At 41.4% G+C, this 20,561-nt stretch overlaps 1 protein-coding gene across 1 annotated transcript in view; it reads right to left on the reverse strand.

The window, feature by feature from the left end:
• vps4b (vacuolar protein sorting 4 homolog B) overlaps window positions 1-18,703 on the reverse strand; it is a 29,232-nt gene extending 10,529 nt beyond the window's left edge. The window contains exons 1-8 of the mRNA XM_072283261.1: window positions 18,492-18,703; window positions 16,360-16,471; window positions 15,440-15,587; window positions 9,725-9,786; window positions 8,253-8,372; window positions 6,204-6,360; window positions 4,930-5,078; window positions 3,839-3,920 (exon numbers count right to left, since the gene is read on the reverse strand). Coding sequence (XP_072139362.1) covers window positions 3,839-3,920; window positions 4,930-5,078; window positions 6,204-6,360; window positions 8,253-8,372; window positions 9,725-9,786; window positions 15,440-15,587; window positions 16,360-16,471; window positions 18,492-18,518 — 857 coding nt within the window. The 5' untranslated portion in view covers window positions 18,519-18,703. The remainder of the gene's footprint in view (window positions 1-3,838; window positions 3,921-4,929; window positions 5,079-6,203; window positions 6,361-8,252; window positions 8,373-9,724; window positions 9,787-15,439; window positions 15,588-16,359; window positions 16,472-18,491) is intronic.
• Window positions 18,704-20,561: the final 1,858 nt, after the last annotated feature.

Consider the following 20,561-nt stretch of genomic DNA (forward strand, 5'->3'; position numbering starts at 1 on the left):
AAACAGTGTATTTTGCTTCGAAGTTATGTTACATTTTATACATTGATAAATCTGTTTATTATTGTCATATGACCTGAGGTACAGTGAAAAACTTGAATGCATACCGTCCCTACATTCTTAATCGAAAAGCTACAGAACATGGGCCTCTCTAACTCCCTCTGAAACTGGATCCTCAGCTCCCTATCTGTGCAGATTGGTAATAACATCACCACCTTGCTGACAATCAACACTGGCGCACCTCAGGGATGTGTGCTCAGCCCACTGCTCTACTCTCTCTACACCCACGACTGCTCGTGTCTTCCACAGTGAAGACTGACACAGAATACTTACTCAGTTCATCCACCATTTCATTGTTCCCCATTACTACCTCTACTGCATAGTTTTCCAGCGGTTCGATAGCCAGCATCACTTCTCTTTTACACTTTATGTGAGAGGAAACCAGAACATTAAGGTAAAGCCCACGCAGATGGCAAAGCTGAGGCCTGGTTTTGTTATCTGTCATAACGGAGTTTTGGGAGAGAGCTATGTTTGGGCTCAATCAGATAAGCCAATTTCATTGATTTAGGGCTGCACGTGATATGAGTCCTCTGCTTAGCTCCACAACAACCTTGGACACCAAGACTGGCTACATGGACCTGTTAATTTTGTTGGCTATTGGGAATGCAGTCACTCAGAAAAATCTGGGCCAACGGTTATGAAGGAAAAGAATAACAACAACAACTACATCAATTGTGATTATGAAATTTTAATAATCAATCTTGCTAAGGCTTTACAAGGCATTGGTCAGACCACACCTAGAGCATTGTGAGCAGTTTTAGGCCCCTTATCTTTGATAAGGGCCAAGTGGGTAAGGCATTCGTCCAGTGATTTGAAGGTCGCTAGTTCGAGCCTTGGCTGAGGCAACGTGTGTGTCCTTGAGCAAGGCACTTAACCACACATTGCTCTGTGACGACACCTGTGCCAAGCTGTATGGGTTCTAATGCCCTTCCCTTGGACAACATCGGTGGCGTGGAGAGGGGAGACTTGCAGCATGGGCAGCTACTGGTCTTCCATACAACCTTGCCCAGGCCTGCACCCTGGAAACCTTCCAAGGCGCAAATCCATGGTCTCATGAGACTAACGGATGCCTATATAAATCTTTGAAAGGAAGTGCGGGTATTGGAGAGGGTCCAGAGGAGGTTCGTGAGAATGTTCTCTGAAATGAAAGGGTTAACTTAGGGGGAGTGTTTGATGGCTCTGGGCCTGTACTCACTGGCGTTTAGAAGAAAGAGGGAGGATCTCATTGAAACCCAGCGAACATTGAAAGGCCTAGATAGTGTGGATGTGGAGAGGATGTTTCCACTTTCAATCGTTTTTATTGATTTAAAAGAATAAGGGTAAATACAAACCAGAGGAGAGGTTATCTCAAATACATAATTCAATAATAATACAAACAGAGAAAGGAGTATACACTGTCAAAATCATGTATAGTATTAAGCTAATATAAAGAGAAAAAGAGAAAAGAGAACCACCTCTCCTCTTAACAGTTCATGAGAAAAGAGGATGTTTCCGATAGTGTCTTGGATCAGAGGGCAGAGCTTCAGAATAGAAGGACATCTATTTAGAACAGAGATGAGGAGGAATTTTTTTTAAGCCACAGGGTGGTGAATATGTGGAATTCATTGCCATGGGTGGCTGTGAAAGCCAAGTCATTGGGTTTACTGAAAGCGGAGGTTGATAGTTTCCTGATTAGTAAGGGTGTCAAAGGGTTATGGAGAGGAGGCAGGAAATGGGGTTGAGAGGGATAATAAATCAGCCGTGATGGAGTGGCAGAGTAGATTCGATGGGCCTAATGGCCTAATTCTGCTCCAAAGTCTTACAGTCTTGCAATAAAGTCACTCAGGCAGTGACCACCCTCTGGATGAAAAGGGTACCCTCCATTTTATATCCAAAAGCCCACCATCTTAAACAGCTATTTTACAAGTAGCATGAATCATATACAAAAGACATCTTTGAAAGTTGTCAAGAGAAAGTTGTCTTAGTGATATGCCAGTCTAATCTTTTTTTTAAAAAACTAGTGTAGCATTTTACAAGGGAATGCTGTCAGTTGTCTTAACCGGATGGTCAAATAGAAAAGAAAATGGCATCCTTGTTCCATTCATACAGAGAATCTTGTTAGTTCAGTTGATATTTGTCAATTAAATATTAACTATTCAAAGTATCATTAAACATGCAAAATTAGTTCCACAATGTTACCAACACACATCAAAGTTGCTGGTGAACGCAGCAGGCCAGGCAGCATCTGTAAGAAGAGGTGCAGTCTACGTTTCAGGCCAAGACCCTTCGTCAGGACTAACTGAAGGAAGAGTGAGTAAGGGATTTGAAAGTTGGAGGGGGAGGGGAGATCCAAAATGATAGGAGAAGACAGGAGGGGGAGGGATAGAGCCAAGAGCTGGACAGGTGATAGGCAAAAGGGGATACGAGAGGATCATGGGACAGGAGGTCCGGGAAGAAAGATGGGGGGGGGGGACCCAGAGGATGGGCAAGAGGTATATTCAGAGGGACAGAGGGAGAAAAAGGAGAGTGAGAGAAAGAATGTGTGCATAAAAATAAGTAACAGATGGGGTACGAGGGGGAGGTGGGGACTTAGCGGAAGTTAGAGAAGTCAATGTTCATGCCATCAGGTTGGAGGCTACCCAGACGGAATATAAGGTGTTGTTCCTCCAACCTGAGTGTGGCTTCATCTTTACAGTAGAGGAGGCCGTGGATAGACATATCAGAACGGGAATGGGATGTGGAATTAAAATGTGTGGCCACTGGGAGATCCTGCTTTCTCTGGCGGACAGAGCGTAGATGTTCAGCAAAGCGGTCTCCCAGTCTGCGTCGGGTCTCGCCAATATATAAAAGGCCACATCGAGAGCACCGGATCCCTGCAGGGATCGCTCCCTATGCAACTCCCTTGTCCATTCGTCCCCCCCATCCCTCCCCACTGATCTCCCTCCTGGCACTTATCCGTGTAAGCGGAACAAGTGCTACACATGCCCTTACACTTCCTCCCTCACCACCATTCAGGGCCCCAAACAGTCCTTCCAGGTGAGGCAACACTTCACCTGTGAGTCGACTGGGGTGATATACTGCGTCCGGTGCTCCCGATGTGGCCTTTTATATATTGGCGAGACCCGACGCAGACTGGGAGACCGCTTTGCTGAACATCTACGCTCTGTCCGCCAGAGAAAGCAGGATCTCCCAGTGGCCACACATTTTAATTCCACATCCCATTCCCGTTCTGATATGTCTATCCACGGCCTCCTCTACTGTAAAGATGAAGCCACACTCAGGTTGGAGGAACAACACCTTATATTCCGTCTGGGTAGCCTCCAACCTGATGGCATGAACATTGACTTCTCTAACTTCCGCTAAGTCCCCACCTCCCCCTCGTACCCCATCTGTTACTTATTTTTATGCACACATTCTTTCTCTCACTCTCCTTTTTCTCCCTCTGTCCCTCTGAATATACCTCTTGCCCATCCTCTGGGTCCCCCCCCCCCATCTTTCTTCCCGGACCTCCTGTCCCATGATCCTCTTGTATCCCCTTTTGCCTATCACCTGTCCAGCTCTTGGCTCCATCCCTCCCCCTCCTGTCTTCTCCTATCATTTTGGATCTCCCCCTCCCCCTTCAACTTTCAAATCCCTTACTCACTCTTCCTTCAGTTAGTCCTGATGAAGGGTCTCGGCCTGAAACGTCGACTGCACCTCTTCCTACAGATGCTGCCTGGCCTGCTGCGTTCACCAGCAACTTTGATGTGTGTTGCTTGAATTTCCAGCATCTGCAGAATTCCTGTTGTTTCCACAATGTTACCTCCTCCTTATGGCAGAATCAAGAACCCACGGGATATTAGTTGCTCCAAGTACCAAGATTCCTTCATTATCTGCTCCAACACCTGTTAAAAACCACAATAATTTTAATGTATACTGTGCTTTGTATAGAACAGATTGTGGCAGGAATTACTAGTTACATAAGAATTTGAATACTGTTAAGTAAATTATTTTTTCTCAGAAACCATTTAAAGTTAAATTGAATAACTTCAGACACGAGTTACATCACAAGTTAGATTTATATAAAAGTTCAAAATACCACACAGCAATAAAACTATGTTTTCTAGCTTTTGACCCTTTGACAAATATGTACAGGTTACTACATTTTTTGGAAGGTAAGTGCTGCTTAGAAGTACTGTTTACTCCTGGAGAGTACAGCTTGCTAAATAGGTAAAGGAAAATTAGGAAACTAACTGGTTTGTATAAATGTTTCTTTGTGCGTCTAATTTATTCATTACAAACATTCATACAATTTAAAATTTCAGCTCAACATTTTAACACCTGACAATCAAATACTTCACAAAACTGGGAGCAAACATTGTCCTTAATTTGGACTATAACCTTGTATAAAAATATGAGGAAATAATAAGAGTACAGAATTTGTTGCAATTTTCCAACTTAAAACTCAGAATTAATCTGTGGTTGATAAAACTAAGAACATTTCTGATAATGCACACTGAGTTATTATAATGATTTGGGCACCAAGAACCACTGTACTATTATGATAAACACGAAAAGCATTTTCAGGTTAAAATGCATAAATGGAAAAGCAAAGAACTATAGATGCTGAACATGTGAATTAAAAGCAGAAAATATTTTAAATACTCAGGAGGTAAGTCAGCACCCGTGGAGTGTGTTACAGAATAAACATTCCAGATTGATCGCATTTCGGTTTTGATGAGAAAATATAGATTTTGTAGAAACCTTTCTTAAAAGCTTAATTGGTTGGAGTCCACGATAAAGTGGAATGACTGTAAGAATAAACCAATGGACTGGATGAAATTCTTTTAATTTCATTCCTTCAATTTTCAAATTTTATTTGCAACTTTTACAAGTTCCCACAGATTTGTTTACCTTGCATCTGAACCAAAAACTCTGTTTTAATGCGCCTTGCAGCTTCACTTTCATTTTCACTCCTCGAACCACAAAGAGAATCAACCTCGTCAATGAAGATAATTGAAGGCTTGTGTTCTCGGGCAAGTTGAAATAAATTCTTTACCAATCTAAATAAATACAAGATAATATAATATTCTAATTAGAAGTTATAAAAATTGTTCTAAAAAAGTTCCAGAAATTCCAGAAATATGAAAGACTTGTACAAAAAAAGATCTCTGCATATTCACATCCTGTTTAGAAATATTACTTGCCACTTTCACATTTTTTTGGTCAAGATTTATCCATAGTAACCCTTTCACATTCAATTTTATTGTGCCAACAGTACAAAGTTGCTGCAGACTCTGGCCATTGGTGATCTGTAGGCTTAGGTTTTAAAATCTCTTTCCCATCCTAAAGCACTTTTTGGAGATATTACCAACAATTAAACAAATCGTATTAGAGTCAGAGAGATACAGCACAAAAACAGGCTTTTTGGTCCACAAGAGTTTATGTCAAGTATCAACAAATCATTTGCATTAATCCTATTTTAATCTCATTGTTGGGTATATCTTGAGCAATTTTATAACTTTTGCAAAGCAAGTGAAGACAAAGGCATCAAGCATTTAATCAAAACAAAATCCAGTTAAATGAAACTGAGGTTAGTGGCTTGGAAGAGAATGCACTTAAATGTATCACATTCTCTGAGGAGTTTAGTCAACTCTGTGTATTTAAGCCACTCAACAAGAAGATGCTGACTGCAATTAAACTTAATCTGTCATTTTCAAGGCATTGGCTGTGCTGGATTGGCAGATTTTTCTGGACTATTGCATGTTATTCCCATTAACACTCCAATTTACAGTATATATTTCTAAATACAACACAGAACAATAAATTTTGCACTAAACATGACCAGTTTCAAGGGAGTGAATGAAGAAGGGATTGTGGCGTCACCAAGGTTTCTGAAAAATTGGGTAGTGACTTAGAAGTTTACTATATGATAAAAAGCTACTTTCCAAAGATCCACATCGCATTCAACTGACCTCGATGGAATCAATTTTGACATGTTAATTTCACTTTGAATTTGCTCATACTTTTGATCTGGAATGAAACGGCACCAACAAGGTATTTTTGTGGTAAAATCTTTACAAGCTATGCTTGCCATAAGGCAGGAGAGTATTAAATGCTCCTGATCAGTTTATAAACAGCTATCAAATCAATTAAGCTGTTGGCCACTCAACACAATAGAAACTCACTTTTCACTTTCTCCAAGCCACTTAGACACGAGGTCAGATGAGGAAATGGAGAAAAATGTAGAGTTGTTTGCTTCTTTTGCCACAGCCTTTGCCAGGTACGATTTGCCAGTTCCAGGAGGGCCAAACAGTAGGATTCCTCTCCAAGGAGTTCTTTTACCTAGACAGCAACAAGGGAGGGTACGTGGAAAGAAATTGTTTTACACTTTAATTCTAAAACCTTGAAACTCTGTGCAAGAGGAAATCTAAACGTATGGAAGCTATATCAGGCATTACTTAAAGACTGGAAAACTAATTTCTGATCATGAGATAGGAGGCTAGCTGTGCCACCAAGTGCATGCCAGTCCCCTGGAGAGCAATCCCAATATTCCCATTTGTCCTTTCCACATTTATCTCTGTCCCTGCAAATTGATTCCCTATCACGCATGTCATCCAGATGACTGCAGGAGTCGATTAACATGTCAACATATGTCTGGAATTTGGAAGGAAACCAGAACACCAAGGAAAACCCCATCATCATTACAGAGAGAACGTGCAAACTTCATACAGGGATCATAATCAAAGCTGGGCTCAAATTTGCCGACGACACTACATTGATTGGCTTTATCTCAAACAATAACAAGGTGGCATACAGGAAGAAGTCACCTCTCTGACACAGTGGTGTCAAGAAAACAACCTCTCCCTCAATGTTGCAAAAACAAAGGAGCTGGTTGTGGATTACAGGAGGAATGGAGGTGGGCTAACCCCTATTGACATCAATGGATCTGGGGTTGAGAAGGTAAACAGCCTCAAGTACCTCGGCATCCACAACAGCGCCTCTTTCACCTCAGACAGTTGAGGAAGTTTGGTATGGGCACCCAAATCCTAAGAACTTTCATCAGGGGCACAATTGAGGGCATCCTGATTGGCTACATCACTGCCTTGTATGGGAACTGTACCTCCCTTAATCACAGGACTCTGCAGAGAGTGGTGCGGACAGCCCAGCGCATCTGTAGTTGTGAATTTCCCATGATTCAGGACATTTACAAGGACAGGTGTGTAAAAAGGGCCCTTAGGATCTTTGAGGACCCAAGCCATCCCAACCACAATCTATTCCAGCTCCTACCATCCAGGAAACAATACCGCAGCATAAAAGCCAGGACCAACAGGCTTCGGGACAGCTTCTTCCACCAGCCCATCAGACTGATTAATTCCTGCTGACTTGAGCGTACAGTACTCTATATTACATTGACTGTTCTATTTATTATAAATTATATTACTATGATTGCACATTTAGATGGAGACGTAACAGAAAGATTTTTACTCCTCATGTATGTGAAGGATGTAAGAAATAAAGTCAATTCAATTCAAAACTTGAGACAGCACCACCAACTGCTGCATCACTATGCTCCCTTTATCATGTGATATAACCTGGTGAAATGATACTAGAAGTGAGAATAATGTTCTAATTGATCTAATAAAGCAGCAATCATATTACATTTAGTAATGTAAGAAATACAGATAGTTTAAAAAAAAGCAACACACATCAAAGTTGCTGGTGAACGCAGCAGGCCAGGCAGCATCTCTAGGAAGAGGTGCAGTCGACGTTTCAGACCGAGACCCTTCGTTGTTAGTCCTGATCCTAGAGAGATGCTGCCTGGCCTGCTGCGTTCACCAGCAACTTTGATGTGTGTTGCTTGAATTTCCAGCATCTGCAGAATTCCTGTTGTTTGAGTTTAAAAAAAGGGTTGATATGAAATCACATGTCACATTCTGATGGAATACATGCCTCCTGCAAGCTTTCTATTTATGTATTTAAACCTAACATTATCATCGGACAATCTATAATGACTAATTAACCCACCCGGTATGACTTTGGACTTTGGGAGGAAACTGGAGCACTGGGAGAAAACCCACACATTCCCTAGGGAGGATCTACAGAGACTCCTCACAGATGTTGCCAGAAATGAACTCGGCGCACTGAACTCCAATAGCATCACGCTAACCAATACACTACTATGCACCCTAGATGCAATGAGATATTGGCATACCAGGGGAAAAAAAATCACCAACCTGTAAAGAGATGAGGAAACTTTATGGGCAATATCACAGCTTCTTTAAGCGCTTCTTTGGCACCTTCAAGACCTGCAACATCATTCCAACCCACATTTGGTTTTTCCATAACAATGGCACCTAAAGAGTTAAAAAAAAAAGGAACTTGTGAAAACTCAAGAAATAGAAGTTCAAAAGAGTTGAATTATGAGTTATACACAAAATGAAAAATAAGGAAGTTCAAAATTACTAATTTCCAAACTTCTGTATAGGCTAGATAGATATTATATTGAACACAACAGAAATTAGTATCATTTCATATGAATAACTTCATATAGTGCTCTTTGGAGCTGCACAGTTGTATTAATTTATTACTCTGTTCAGCCAAGGTGGCATGCAGAGAGTGAGAAGCATTGTCCAGAATTGCCAGGATTTTCCGTAGGATCCTTTGGTCTACCACAGCCTCCAGAGTGTCCAGTTTGACTCCTATAACAGAACCAGTCTCTCTAACCAGCTTTTAAGCTTGTTGGCATCACCCATGTTGATGCCATTGCCCCAGCACACCACTGCATACTGGTAACAACAGACTGGTAGAACATGCGAAGAAGAGGCCTGTGTACTCCAAAGGACCTCAGTCTCCTCAGGAAGCAGAGGCGATTCTGGCCCTTATTGTACATAGCCTCCGTGTTGGTGCTACACTCAAATCTGTCATCCATGTGCACCCCCCGGTACTTGTAGGCCCTCACCACATCCACACCCTCACCATCAATAGTAAAAGAATAATATTTGTCCACTGTTTCACCCCACCTGAGGCAATGAAACTTTCATCAAATTATAAGAAATAGAATCAGGAATAGAATATGCAGGATTAATAAAATACTTGGTTAAAACACCGGACTAATTTACATTTAATATATGGTGCCTTTAATAATAGCAATTGAAAAATCAAAACAAGACCTGCATGTTTAATGGTAATGAACATTTTCATGACTTTTAATCTTCTCAGACCCAAGGCTGGTTTGTCAATAAACGTCATAGCTGATAATTTCATATTCAATTTGAATTGAGTAAAACAGAATAATCCTCCAAGAGGACCACAACTTTGCCTTGGTCTGGAGGCCTGTGTGCCTCAATAACCCAGAGAGCTACGTTGGTTGGAGTCACAGCTTTATGCGTTGGCTCTTGGTAGGGTCATCCATGCCAAACAGGTCAAAGGTCTTCCAGGTTTGGGGGTTCAACTTAAGGACATCAACTGAGTGATAAAACAAAATTGTTACGGAAACCGCAATGAAGAATCCTTCTACATCTGAGTGTGATACTTTTCCTGAGTCTCCACCCAGGACTTGCACAACTGACAGTCGGGAAAACAGAGAAGCCACTGACTTGATGAACACCACCAGGGATGAAGGAACTTCATTGCTGCCCTAGACACCAGTGGTGTAACAGGCAGTAAGTAAAACAATAATAATAATTTGCCATAATAGCCTCGTCACCTTGCAGTTGATTCTGCAATTTCTTCTTTTCTGAATTGTCAGTCTCCCCATCACTTTCATTCCTGCAACAGAAATGCACACAAAATCTCAATACAAGATCTTTTTCTATGTAATAACTGTGTCTCGTAACATTTAATATCAGAGACATTAAAAGAACTCCGTCTATACACGCAGTGGCCACTTTTATTAGATAGTCTTGTACATATGCTTATTAATGCAAATATCTTATCAGTCAATCGTGCAGCAGCAACTCAACCCATAAAAGCATGCAGACTCAGTCAACGGTTCACTTGTTATTCAGACCAAACATCAGAATGGGTAAGAAATATGATCTCAGTGACTTTGCCTGTGGAATGATTGTTGGTGCCAGATGGGGTGGTACTGATCTCCCGGGATTTTTACCCACAACGGTCTCTAGAGTTTACAGAAAATGGTGCAAACCCCCACCCCCCCCAAAAAAAATCCAGTGAGAAAATGCATTGTTAATAAGAGAGATCAGGGTAGAATGGCCAGACTGGTTCAAGCCGACAGGAAGGCCACAGCAATTCAAATGACCACGCATTAGAACAGTGGTGTGCAGAAGAGCATCTCTGAACGCAGAACATGTCAAACCTTGAAGTGGATGGGCTACGTTAGCAGGACGCCCCAAACATCCACTGTATTAGGTACAGGAGGTATCTTATAAAGTGGCCACTATATACCTATTCAAAACCCTCATGCTACACCAATAATGGAATGCAGGCTCAATTCCCCATTTGGGAGACAGTTAACATCCCTTTTTCTCAAGGATGCAAAAAGAAGCAGAAGTGTAAAGGCAATCCTTAATTTACATGTTCTTCTGATATCCAATCTAAATGGAATGACTCATAGCTGCAAGCCATGCTACATCAGTCAAGGTTAGAAAGCAAACAGAATACTCTTAATACATATGTTCTATGGTATTATCTGGCCTGAGTGCTCATTTATGTGCCAAAATAAAAGGAAGTACATTTTTATATTCTGTGAATGGGTGTTAATCTGGTCTTCTCATGAAGTAAACACCACCTTCCTAGGGAGCTCTCGTGATTTTTATAAGGGAATCTGTGGAAATTCTGCAGGAATCTGATTGAGAAGAACCCTGTACATTAAAATGTAAAAGATAAACAGATCAAAGAATTCCTTTTAGTTTTAAAATGCTTAATCACTTCAAGGACATATACCCATCTTGTATTTTCAATGTTCAGCCCTGTGCCCCTGCCTACACTCAGCATTTCCACCAGGAATTCCTCGTTCTGATGAATTCTTAAACTAATGTTCCATCATTAATTCATAAGAACATACGAACACAAGAAGTAGGAGCAGGAGATGGCCATCTGGGCCGTCAAGCCTGCTCTGTCATTCAATAAGATCATGACTGATCTGGCCATGGACTCACCTCCACCTACCTGCCTTTTCCCCATAACCCTTAATTCACCTACTATGCAAAAATCTATCCAATCTTGTCTTAAATATATTTACTGAGGTAGCCTCCACTGCTTCATTGGTTAATCTGTGGAATTCTCTGCCCAATCTTTGGGAAAAACAGTTCCTTATCTCTGTTCGAAATTTACTGCCTCGAATCTTGAGGCTATGCCCCCTAGTTCTCGTCTCACCTACCAGTGGAAACAACTTTCCTGCCTCTACCTTATCCGTCCCTTTCATAATTTTATATGTTTCTATAAGAGCTCCTCTCATCCTTCTGAATTCCAGCGCGTACAGTCCCTGGTGACTCAATCTCTCCTCATAGTCTAACCCCTTCATCTCTGGAATCAACCTGGAAAACCTCCATTCTTTCTCCAATATGGCAATTAAGCTCATTCTCCTGACTGGTGGCCTTGCACGGTTTTGCTGTGTTTACAAACTATACAGTAAACAATCCAAAAGTACCAAGGGCACAACAAACCCGGAAGTAAAGCAGACTGTGCAGGAAACCTTTTAAAATCAGGCTACATCTTTGGAAGGACAAACACCACCTCTGCTCTCTTAGTCTGCCAAGACTTTTTAGTATTTCCTGCCCTTGTGAATTAAAGAAGCCCGTGCAATATTTTACTTCATCACTGTTTGTGTCAACACAAACAGAAATTGGAATTGAGCAGTTGAAACATGGATGAATACTGCTTGGTTGTATTATGAGTAGAAACACTGACACTTAACAAAGACGAACCAAAGATGTGCATCCACTAGAAAATGTGAAATCGTTTTGAGCATGCTACATTCACAAAAAAACAAAAGTATAACCAGAGCAACACACACAAAATGCCGTAGTAACTCAGCAGGTCAGGCGACATCTAAGGAGAGGAATAAACAGTTGTTTTGGGTTGAGACTCTTCATCAAGCCCGATTTAACCCTAACCTAATCACGGGACAATTTACAATGACCAATTGACAATTATCACAAGTATATTTTACCTTAGGCAGAAATGAACATAATATTCCAGATGTGATCTCACCAGGGCTTTGTTTAACTGAAGCGATCAAAAACTTCTGCAATAATGGCGAACGTGCAATTACTCTTTTAATAATTGCTTGCTGTATGTGCACATTCATTTCCAGCAATTTGTGTAAAATGACACTTTCTCAGTAAATGTTTGGGTTCTTCTTGATTTCGAAAGCACAGTTATGCTTGTAATTCCAAAACATCAAACTAATTGAAAGAAAATCATGGAGCCGGGAATAACATGTCTATTTCGTTCCTTACTTCAGCGAGGCACACACCTAGAACATGGTGTTCTAATGACGTATGCCATTCATCTACTTTTACAAATACCCCATAATGAATTATGTAACAAAGAATGCTTAATCAGCAAAATATTTGCAATATTACTCAAATATTACTGAAATATTAAATATACATCACTCCACTTAACTATAAACTCCAACTCAATATAGAATGCATGTCAACTTATATACATACACAAACATTTATTTACAGTATACTATATAATGCAACTACTATATAGACATCCTCAGCATAGTAACTCTTTTAATTTTTTCATTCAGACCTAAAGATTTAATCGCTGTGGAGGATTTCTTGCTCTTATTGGATAAGATGTTTCTGACAGGAGTGGGGGGACACTCTGCTTGGCAGGCAAGATTGTAGCTGTGAAACGATTGCTGGTTCTGTGGCCTCTCCCGCGATGGTTGTAGGATTTGACTCTGGGATTGCAGGAAGTAGTTCTGACAGCTCTGGACACCTTTCTTCTCTAACAATTGACTCTGCTCTCAACTGATCAATGGGTTGTCTCTCGAAATCTCTGCTGTGTCGGAGAGTGATCCAGTTCTGTCCTTAATCTTTTCAAGTACCCACTTTTGATCACCTCTGTAGTCCCTCACCAGGACTGCTTGTCCAGGAGTGAAACATCAAACTTCCTCGCTTGAGGAGCCCTCAATTTGTCTCAGCTGTTTGTCCAGCATAGTCCTTCTGAGGCCGAGTGTGAGCAGATCCAAGCGTGAATGCAAGGGACGATCCGGGACCAGAACAGCTTGTGAGTTGTTGGTTGTGGAGTGTGCCGCATTGCAATGTGCAAGGTGGAAATTAGCGAGCTTCTGATTCAGTGTCAGCGTAGTGTGTTCTGATGACATTGCTCACAGTGTATTCTTTTGGACAAACCTTTGCACCAAGCCATTTGCAGCTGGATGGTATAGTGCAGATGTAATATGTCTTACTCCAGTCATTTTCAGAAATGACAAACTGTTCAGCAACAAATTGTGGTCCATTGACAGTGTCTAAATGTTTTGGAACACTGGTCTTTGAAGGGGCTACTCGACACATGAACAGTGTGCGAGACTGTAGTAGGGCTATTGGGAATACTTCTGGCCACTTTGTAGCTGCATCCATTACTACAATGAAACTTGTGCCCATGAATGGTCTGGCAAAATCCATATGAATCCTCTTCAGAACAATGCAGCCCATTCCCAGGGATGGGGAGGCACTGCTTTTAGCATCTTCTGGATATGTTGGCACCCTGGGCAATGCATGGCAAGTGGATCGATCTACTGATCTATCCTAGGCCATGAGAAAAAGCTTTCAGTCAATGTTTTCATTTTGACCACGTCTAGATAACTGGCATGTGCCTCCTCCAACACTTTAGCTCTCAGCTTGGTTGGTACAACAACTCTCAATCCCCACTACGTAAATTTCACCAAGGGCAAGTTCATCCTGATGCTAGCAAAAATGGGGGAAACTGGGATTTTGGTTGCACATTTTGTGTTGCCATGTAGACCTAAGACAGTATGAGGTACTTCCAGATTTTCCTTTGGACCATCTCTGCTGTAATAGGCTTTCAATTTGCATTAGGGAGAATATGTCAACGAATCTCCTCTTTTTAAATTTTTCAAGGTTTCGTTTTCCAACAGTTTACGGGACAATCCATCAGCAATTCCACAATCAGCTGTCCCCCTATATTCAATATTGTAATTGTTCCCCCAAGGAGCCCATCTCTGCATGTGCTGCTGCTGTCAGTGAAAATAGACACCAGTGGGCTGATGATTAGTAACAAGGGTAAACTCTCTCCCATCCAAGTACTGGTTGAAATGCTTTTACACCCCAAAACAGACTCAAGGCCTCTGTGTGTAATGTTTCTCTGCAGCGGTAAGGGAACATGGTACAAAGGCTATGGGACGTTCACTTCCATCACTCATAACATGCACCATGACTGTACCAATACCATAAGGCAAGATGTCACATCCAAGCTTCACTGGACAGTGTAGATGATAAAGCCTTCACCATTTCCTTCACCTTTTGGAAAGCAACTCCACACTGCCTTGTCCACTGTCATTTCTATCTGATTTGTAGTAATAAGTTCAAGGGGTGGTGCACAGTAGCCAGGACTGGCAGGAACCTGTTACAGTAATTCACAAATCTTAAAAAGGACTGCAGCTATGACACACCTTTTGGTCTTGGGGCATCTACCACTGCTTGAATTTTCTCAGCACACTTGTGTGATCCTCCTGCTTCAGTATGACCACAGTAAATGATGCTTGGTTTAAAGAAGTTACACTTCTAAGCAAACTTTCTCTTTCTAATAATGCAGCTGACTTACTGACTTTGGAACATTCGGCCTGAAAATAAGGTTAAAGGTATGATGTTTTTGGTGCAGCTTATTTCCCCCCAGATCATACTATATAACTGAGTGCAGGAGCAGAGAGCAGCTTTTTGTTAGCCAAGAATATCAACAATGAGATGTGAACTGACAGTGTGTCGTTTCACAGATATGCACTACCCATCCACACCTGCCTAATGCACACAGTGAGAAAGTGAATGATTTCTAAGATCTTGAATGTGAATGATATCTGGAAATAGAAAATATATTAAGTGCAGAAAGGATGCACAGAAGCTTTAGGATCTCTTTGGGCAGAAGAAAATAAGCTGGCTGATGTTGCTTTTCTAATACACACAAAATGCTGGAGGAACTCAGCAATCAGACAACACTATGGAGGATAATGGGAGTTATGTTTCAGCCGAGACCCTGCATCAAGACTGGAAGAGGGGAGAGAGCTAGAATAAGAGGCCCAAAATTCGACTGTTTATTTCCCAACATAGATGCTGCACAACTTGCTAAGTTCGGCCAGCATTTTGTGTGTTCCTCAAAGATTTTCAGCCTTTGCAGAAATTTTTGTGTTCATTCCCCATTATTATCTTGCAAATTAAATTGTCAGTATGTTATCGTGTCATCATAGTAAGAGAAATAAGCTTACCCCTTATCATTACTCGAGTTGGGCTCTTCAATAGGCTTCTTCTCCTTCTGTGTTTTCTGCAGATATTCCTTCAGTTTTTCAGCCCGATCAAGGTATTCTGTACATTTAGTGCGAAGGCTTTCTTTGGCTTTTGCACCTTGAGCTTCATCTAACATTTATGAAAACAAAATCATTTTCCATCTACTAAAATAACAAGAATAATGTTTACTAACATCCTGAAAATCATCTTGCTGCACTACTTTTTTTTTCATTTTCGAGAATCGAGTAAACCCTAATTGGAAAAGTCTGAGTGAAATTGTTCATTATATTTAATTACATCACCCCTTGTTCATCCTGAAGACAGACATTTATCTATTCCATCAGCTTACCAATATATATCCTCTACCCCTACACCCAACAATAATCAAACTCTTTCACATTGAGTTATTGCTCAGAGACTGGGAAGCAAGAAAAAAATAACAAAATAGAAAGTTTCCTATTCCCCACAAGTTCAAAATTACACTGATTGTCTTTCAGAACAACCTGTTCATGACCCACACTAATGATCTAATATTAATAAAGTCTATCACTTTCTTCCTATCTAATAATTAAGCCTCCTCTTCACTGAATCTACATTGTCTATTTCAGCTTCCAACCATATTATAGAAGAGAAATGTATTCAAAATTTCCTTTTTAATTTAATAAGCTATATGAATGACACCTAGCTTTGGCGTATCTATAGCTTGTGAAACCTTACTTCTACATTCTGTCATCTTTTCTTCATAACTTTAAAGACTTCCATCAGTGGGTGACAAATGAGTACTTTTGAAAATATGTTACTTCATTTTATATTGGAGCTTAAAAATACAATAAAGTGGAAATACAGTGGAAAATCTGCAGTGTAATGTAATGAGCAGAAATCATTTAATAGAAGTGCTTACATTTAACAACATGCAAGAAGTATTGCACTGCACACTGGTATAATCGTAGGGCTTCCTCGAAGTTTCTTGCTTTATCTTCCTGAGCTGCTTTGCTTGCAAGGTCAATACCTTTCTAAGAGGAAAATAAATATGAACAATTATTAATATAATGCAAAGTTTTATTTGCTACTGTTAACTAAAACCAAACAGATCAGTCAAAGGTTAAACAATTGAGTCTTTATAATTATGGTAAGTTATTTAGTTAAGTCCATTACCCCTACTGGGCAGAGGTTGCTGAAAGCAGCTTGTCAGAGTCCCATGTCCTATGCCAGTCTTTCAAGCCATCCCCATCTTCTTGGTGTATCCTTCCTCTCCCAGGATGAGGTCTTTGGAATATTCTGTTGCATTTCTGTAGCACTAGATTTTTATGGATGGGATTGCAAGCCTACCCAACCCTCCTCCTTTTCCGGCTGGGCTTAGGAATGTCCATGGTGGAGTTACGACTTTCATAAGGAAGCATACTATTTCTTACATTAAGACAAGAAATTTCAAACTCATTCTTTATGGATAAAAAGTAACTTTCAACCTATCATGAGATGGCCTTGTAAACCATAAAGCACTGTGAAGTGTGTCCGTACAATTGGTCAGAGCAGATGCACCTTCATTATGTGGTTCTAAGAGGGAAGTGCTGAAGGAGTATGGGAATGGGAATGGGAGGGGCATAACTGACAACAGCAATCTCACAGACTCAAGACATTCTGCAAATGTTAGAAATATTGAACAACACACACAAAGTGCTGGAGGAACTCAGCAAGTCAGGCAACATCTATGGAGTTGATGTTTGGGGCCATGACCTTTCAATAGGACTGGAAAGGAAAAGGGCATGAGCTAGAATAAGGAGGTGGGGAGAGGAAGAGTACAACCTGGCAGGTGACGGGGAAGTTAGGTATGTAGGTAGGGAGGGCATGAAGTAATAAGCTGGGAAGAGATGTGGAAAAGATGAAGGGCTGAAGGAGGAGGAAGCTGATAGGAAAGTGGATCATGGAAGAAAGGGGAAGAGAGGTAAACTGACAAACTAGACTCAACATGTTTTTGATTAGCAGTTTAGAGACCATGCATAAAATGCTGATGCATTCTGCAAAAAACAAGCACTGTGACTAAATAGACAATTAAAGTTAAAAAAGGATTTTAGTTGGGCCTCATTTGAAGTGTCATGTGAGTTTTGATCACCACACATGACATATATTGCAGATATTGACATATTTTCTGTCTGTCCACCCTAAGCACACAGCCAGGTAAAATAATACAAATCATTAATAAATCTGATCTGGGATTTGGGAGAAACGAGGAATAGATTGTGAAACACCTATGCAAACAAAACAAAAAATTATGAAAACTCTAGAAAAGGAACTGTATGGAATGAAAAGAGAGATATACTCAAGAGATCAGGCAGCATCCGCAGAGAGAGTTAACGTTTCATATGGACGTCCCAAAGATGATTAACCAGAGACTTTAACTTTTTAATCCCTCCAAAAACATTGCCTGACCTAGAACATTGGTTTAGATTTCAGACATACAGCGTTTGCAATTTCAACATTCTAAACCAAATGTTTGGGAGAGGAAGGGATTGATATGATAAAGAGGAGAAATGGGAAGAGGATCACGATGACCATCTAGGTTGGCGTGAAAATGCGTTGTCATACAAGAATCTACTGAAGAACTCAGGGGATGTGAGGGGTGGTGGGGGTGGGGAAAGGTAAGCAGGATCTGTCAAGGCCTTTCAATCAGGACTGAGTGAAGGGTGGACAGCCAAAACAAAGACGAATCATGTGCTGTCATGAAGTGACTTTCTTTGCCTGGATCTCACCGCACCCACTATACGTCTCATTCCCTCCCCAGGATTTGAGGGCGGGTTTGTGCGTCTACTCCAGTTTTATCTCCTCCATTCCCTTTTTGCTCTTCCGGGCCCTTTAACTCTCAGCACTCACTTGAACCTTGGGCCCAACCCTTTTCATTCCAACCACATTCACGTCACACTCACTCTCTCAAGTTGCTAGCATCTTGAGTTCGGGCCCAGGGTCGCTGCCCGCCTAAACAAGAGGGAACCGGCCGAGCCAGGTGAGTACTTGCCGCCACCCTTCAACAGTACTCACCTGCAGGTTGTTACTGTGGGCAGCCATTTGTACACACCCTGCCCGGTCACTACGTCCGATCAGTCAGAAAAAGGCCCAGTTCCGTGACGGGTTGATAACCTGTCCCCAACTCCCGCCCGGCCGGCCTACCAACCACTTCTATGAGCGGGTACAAAACCCAAACAACACCGGCACTCACTTCCGCGTCCAAAATGGCGACCAACTTCCGCCACCAAGCCCCGCCTCTACCGCGTGCCGATGACGGCGGCGCATGCACATCCGGCATTCTGGCGGGGCGGAGGGAAGGTGCTGTGGGCGGGGCAAGAGCGCGCAACCGACAGCCTGGAATCTGCGTGGGTGCGCGGAGCGTGAGCGCGCGTGGCCAGGCCCCGCCCCCGATCCTGGCATCTGCGCGCACCTGATGCCGAGCCCGCCGCAGCCCCGCAGTGAACGGGCGCGCGCACCCGTTTCTGAATGGTTGGTGCAGCAAACGGGAAAATAAAGCCAGATGTTGGAAACTAATTCCAACGTATTAAGTCTATGGTACTGTAACAATGAAGCAGAGCCACTGGCGTGCCTTCTTCCCGAATGCATCAATGTCTGGCCCTCAGAAATGTAGATACTCAGAAATCAGAATCAGGTTCAAATGTCGTGAAATCTGCTGTTTTTGCGGTAGCCGTACAATGCAATACATTACAATATAAACTCTGAGTTGCATTAAGTATGTATAATATTTAGATTAAATAAACTAAACAATAGTGCATACAAAGTAGTGAGGTAGTGTTCATGGGTTCAATGTCCATTCAGAAATCGGATGGCAGAGGGGAGTAAGCTGTTCCTGAATCGTTGAGTGTGTGTCTCCGGGCTCATGTACCTTTTTCCAGATGGTATCGATGAGAAGTGGACATGTCCTGGGTGATGGGGGTCCGTGATAATGGATGCCACCTTCTTGAGCATTGCTCCTTGAAGATGTCCTGGAAAGCCCATGATTGAGCGTCAACTTTCTGAAGCTTCTTTCTACCCCGTGGAGTTCATATTGGAATCACTCAATTACGTCTGTCTTTGCCACAATACTGAAATTTGTTATTTTTCTCAAAGACATAAATAATATTCTTTTCATAAGGATTATATAATTTTGTGAATGTGATAAAGGTATGACAGTGTGAATAGCTGGTTGAAAACTCATTTTAGCGTCATCTTGGTGGTAAGCAATTTAACAAGGCAAGCGATGTTTTGTGAACAAGACCAATAAACATGGGGTTTCTTCTCTGTGATATGAAATGAACAAATGCATTTTAAAGTTGGTTGTTATTGTGGGCAAAGTCAGGATTTTATGTTAATGGTGAATGAATGTAATGCTTATCGGTCGCATTGGTTGACCATTGGGCAATGAAGAAAGTTATCTAAGATTACAATGAGATCTTGACTAACTAGGCCAATTAGCCAAATTCAAAGATCAAAGTAAATTTATTATCAAAGTACATATATGTGACCATATACAACTCTGAGATTCATTTTCTTGTGGGCATAGTCAATAAATTCATAATAGAATATTAACTATAACAGAATTAATGAAAGACTACACCAACAAGTATGCAAAAGACAACAAACTGTGCAAATACAAAAATAAATAAGCAATAACTATCGAGAACATGAGATGAAGAGTCATTGAAAGTGAGTCCATAGGTTGTGGGAACATTTCAATGATGGGGTAAATGAAGTTGCTAAAGAATCCCTCCTAAAGAATCATTAGGAGGGAAGAGATGGAATATGAAAGCAAGCTATCTAGGTGGATAGGAAAAGCTTTTTCGGGTATATAAAAAAAGAGAAGAGAGTGGCTATAGGACTGCTGAAAAATGAGGCTGGAGAAATAATAATGGGGGCCAAGGAGATGGCAGATGAACTAAATGAGTATTTTGCGTCAGTTTTCCATGTAGAAGACACTAGTGGTGTACCAGGTGTTGAAGGATGTGAGGGAAGAGAAATGAGTGCGGTCACTATTACAAGGAAGAAGGTGCGCACAAAGTTGGGGGACCTAAAGATACATAAGTCACCTGGACCAGATGAACTGCCACTAGGGTTCTGAAAGAG

This window comes from Mobula birostris, chromosome 19 (assembly GCF_030028105.1).
Source record: "Mobula birostris isolate sMobBir1 chromosome 19, sMobBir1.hap1, whole genome shotgun sequence".
Taxonomy (NCBI): Eukaryota; Metazoa; Chordata; class Chondrichthyes; order Myliobatiformes; family Myliobatidae; genus Mobula; species Mobula birostris.